Below are 4185 nucleotides of genomic sequence, written 5' to 3' on the forward strand. Positions count from 1 at the left end.
GGCTGAAATGCTTAAATTAATACAAAGATATGTGTATATGGTATGTGTATGTCTGTAGCTGTAAACGGCTGCTGTGAGGTATGGGAAGAGCATTGTAAAAGCATCTGAAGGGTTTGATGAAGGGAAGCTTTTGAGTGTGTTATGGATCGTCGCTGTTTCTTGCAGCAGGAAGCTGTACAGAGCCTGGGAGAGACAGAGAGGAACTGCCCATAGCGCAGAGGTGGAGGGGAGGCTGGAATTTCTGCAGATAAGGCACAGGGAATGATGTTGCCAAAAATACATGCGGTGTTTGGGAGGGGCACCCCGTTTGGAGCAGAAGTTGATATGTCTGGAAACTTTATGTTGTTTGATAATTGTAAAAACACTTTTGATGGATTGATGGGCTCTGGAATTAAGTGGTATTGACAAAAGCTGATTTAAGCTTTCTCTGCCTGGCCCAGTGAGAAAACGACTTACAATAGTTGTCTTCTAGGCTGCCAGAGGCAGGCTACTGTTAATAAATAACAGTTATAGTCCAGTCTGTTTCCCATTAAATTTTTTCTTGATTGTGGTGTTAAATGCAGACAGCAAGAGGTAATAAAGCAAAACAGTTTGCCATAAAATGTCTTCTGGAGAAACACAGCATATTTTTTCTCCATATGACAGTTTGTGTTTCTAACATGAAATAGATATGATAACTGGATGGTTATCAGTCAGATAGTAGATAGTCAGCAAGTCAGATAGTTTTCTAATTCTTTTTTTCTGAACTGTTGTTTTCAAATAGTTTCCAATGGTATCACAAAAGAAAACTATGCTTTGCTGTGGTAGCTGCATTTAGCTGTCCTTGCTATTCTAGTGGTGTCAGGCTTCTTATTTGAGGTAAGGGTAGCACACAGTTGAGAATGAAACCTGCTCTGCTATCTCTGCACAGCACATGTGCGGGTCTTGGTGACTTTTAGGCTCTTACTACTTGAGCAGTTATCAGTTCTGTTCATGGTTACCTCAGTTCTGTAATCTCTGAGATACCTTGTCCTGCTGAGGGGAAACTATTGAGCTGTGTTACATGTGGAACATGTCAGGTGAGCTGCTTGGCATCAGTTAGGTGGACTGCTGCCAGAGCAGACAGGGCCTCCTTGCAGAAGATGCGTAGGGAGGAACATAGGAATAATATAGGAAGAGGGATTTAAAGGCTGCCCCATCACTGTCTTGGGCAACCTGTGGAAAAACTTTCTTTGCAGTCCAAATGTGATCAGTTGGGTAACTTTCCTCTCCTGTGGATTCTGAATTTTTTATCCATCATCCACATAATTAAAAAAAATAGTGTTGGATGGCAACTAGAAAGCTTCAGTTTAATGGGGTAGAGTTGTCTTTGAAAATAGATATGTTTTAAGTAGTTCTCATGTTGCAATCTTCCCGATGTTGACACTGAAAACTTGAGAGGTTTTAGACAGACTTTAAAACTTGACTTGCTACTAATCCAGGGAGAGGGAGTACCATAAATGGGAGATGAGGGGAAAACACCTTGGCAAAATCTGGGAGGAGGCATCCTTTGTTCTCATAACAAATGCTGCCCCTTTGTTAGGATCTTGACTGTTTGAAAGTATCACTGCTGCAACGTCATAGCTTAGTACAAAACTGACACCATGATGAGTTATGTAATGACTCAAAGGTTTGTGACTGGGGTCTTTAATTATCACACTTTTTTTTAGCTACTTTGAGTGTGGGAATTAATTTGATACTCTGGTTAGTTATAATAGAGTTTTCTTCTCTTTTGTGTAGGCTGCAGAAACTGCTAGCTTGGAAGAGCAGTTGCAAGGATGGGGAGAAGTGATTTTGATGACCGACAAAGTTCTTCGCTGGGAGCGAGCCTGGTTTCCTCTGGCGCTGATGAGTCTTGTTTCCTTTTCTTTTCTGTAAGTACCTTGTGGAGGGAGCCTAGAAACACCATTGCACCTTCATGGCTGGTAGCAAACCTGTTAAATAAATTAGTGAAACTTCTTTAAAAATGTAATAGGGAGGCTCTTACTCCAGGTTCTGTTTCTGATGGTGTGTGATGAACTTTGAAAAGAAAAACCATAAGTATTGAGAACAGGAAGTAACCTGAGTCACATCCTGCTCAGAGAGGAGCCAGTGCTTTCTGCCAAAGCTGTTTACCAGCAGTAGTTGCTGTAGTTTTGGTTTGAGGTTTTTTTGCCATGTTCAGCTGTGTGTTCATATTCTGCCCTCATCCTTTGTCATCCTCAGCTTCTTGGTCAAATCCCTCATCCTTTGTCATCCTCAGATTCTTGGTCAAATCTGGTTATCTCCTTTGGCTTTTTTCTCCAAACCAACAGCAATCTCAGTATGGAAAGCTTGTTTCCATAGGGCACACTTTCCTATTCTGCATCTTTGTTGTGGTGTTTACAATGAACTCAGCTGGTTTTGCAGAACTTGTTTTTTCATATTCTCTGTCCTGTCCTTTGAGAAAGGAGGAAAAGGAAAGACTAGAGGTAACTTTCAGTCAGCAGCATGGGAGGATGTTACCTGTCTCTGGGTTGGAGACACAGAACTGGCTTGCTGGAGCCACTTGTACGTGCTTTTACGTAACATTGTAGTAGTCAAGATGACCCCTAACTGCCTTGTACACACAAGTGTCCACGTCAGCTGTGGAATTTGCCAGTTGCATGTGTTTTTGGACTAAAGAGAAGAGGGGAGTTACAAAAATAAAAGTTGAACAAGGTGAGGCAGGGATAATCGATCTTTTGGCTAATATAAATGTTATGGTCTTCAGGGGAGGCAAGGGGGCTGGAAATCAAATAAAACTGAAAAGTAACTTTTGAAAGAAGTAATTACGTGAACTTCAGGGTATTCTGTTATAAATTCTGTGATTATAGCAGGGAAGATCTTGTGCTGAATAATACTTTGAGGAAATAGACAGCACTACTTTGGATTCTGAATTGGTACTTCATCAGAAATGAACCTGAATGTTCAGCACAGCAGCACTGTGCCAGATGTGGAGAAAGCCTGGCCCTGCAGTGGACTGTGCTGTTTCTTTATTTTTATTTCTTCGATGTTGAGGAAGTTCTGTTAAGTGCAAATAAGCAGCACGGGGCACAGCTCAGCATTGGCAGATGCTTAGGAGATGAGCTGGTTCTTGTCCAGTGCCCACACTGCTGCATTGAGTGATGGCACACTTAACACGGACAAGCACAACGCTGTCCTAATTGGAGATGTGTGGCTCCCTGTCCAGAACAGGTTTGGGGAGCTCGACAGAGCAAATGACAGCCTGTAGTGGGTCTGAATTCTGTGACTGACTGAAGAACCAACAAGATGAGAGCTTTCACTCTACCTGGTTATTTTGTATGTTCACTCAGCCATCCTCGTCCCCTGGTCTGTGTTAAGTTCACTGGGTGTCAACTTCTGAGAGAGCAATAATGATGAATTTTACTTCTACTGAACTTCATAGTATGTGTGTTATTGTAGCACTTTCTTCTCTAGTACATTAAGAACATTGTAATTTTTTCTGTGTTCCTTTGTAATAGTGTTCAGGTACTTAAACATCTTTTTATTAGTAATAGTAGTGAATTTTAAATTTTTTTGAGGTTGGGCAAGAGGATAGGTCTGCTGTTTGAAGTTCTGACTCAATTTGAAGAGGTGACTAAATATGTCTAGAATTTAGCAGTATGAGTATCCAGAAATAATTTGTTACCTTCTTTCTGCAGGATGATCTACTACTTGGACCCATCAGTTCTTTCAGGTGTCTCCTGCTTCGTTATGTTCCTGTGTTTGGCTGATTATCTTGTTCCTGCTCTTGCACCTAGAATCTTTGGCTCTAATAAATGGTGAGGAAAGCTTGAATTAAAAAGAGTTTTTTGAGTGTAAATAAATTATGGACTTTATCAAAATGGATATCTGAGCAAATATCAAATGATTATAGAGTAATTGCAGTAAGAAATCATCAGTCTCTATAACATATGAAGTGAGGACACTATTAAGATGTCATGTCCTTCATTCTTCTTTTTCCTGAAAGATAACTGCTATAACATATATCTTCATTGTTCCTTCTCTTCTAGAAAAGTAAGACTTTTTTTGAAGGAGTAGGTACATTCTTTGCTCTCCATTAAGGATGCCAGTTAGTTCTGCTGAACTAGTTTTTATTAATTAATGGATAATAGATACCGAGAACTAAATTTATGAAGAAGGGTGTTGGATTATATGTTTGGAAAG

General features: G+C 40.4%; 1 protein-coding gene across 1 annotated transcript in view; it reads left to right on the forward strand.

The window, feature by feature from the left end:
• The first annotated feature begins 701 nt into the window (after positions 1–701).
• Positions 702–4185, forward strand: part of ARL6IP1 (ARL6 interacting reticulophagy regulator 1) — a 5469-nt gene continuing 1985 nt past the window's right edge. Inside the window, exons 1-3 of the mRNA XM_010174114.1 lie at positions 702–722; positions 1759–1892; positions 3681–3800. Of these exons, the coding sequence (XP_010172416.1) occupies positions 1816–1892; positions 3681–3800 (197 nt within the window). The 5' untranslated portion in view covers positions 702–722; positions 1759–1815. The remainder of the gene's footprint in view (positions 723–1758; positions 1893–3680; positions 3801–4185) is intronic.

Source organism: Antrostomus carolinensis, unplaced genomic scaffold, assembly GCF_000700745.2.
Source record: "Antrostomus carolinensis isolate BGI_N321 unplaced genomic scaffold, ASM70074v2 scaffold29138, whole genome shotgun sequence".
NCBI lineage: Eukaryota > Metazoa > Chordata > Aves > Caprimulgiformes > Caprimulgidae > Antrostomus > Antrostomus carolinensis.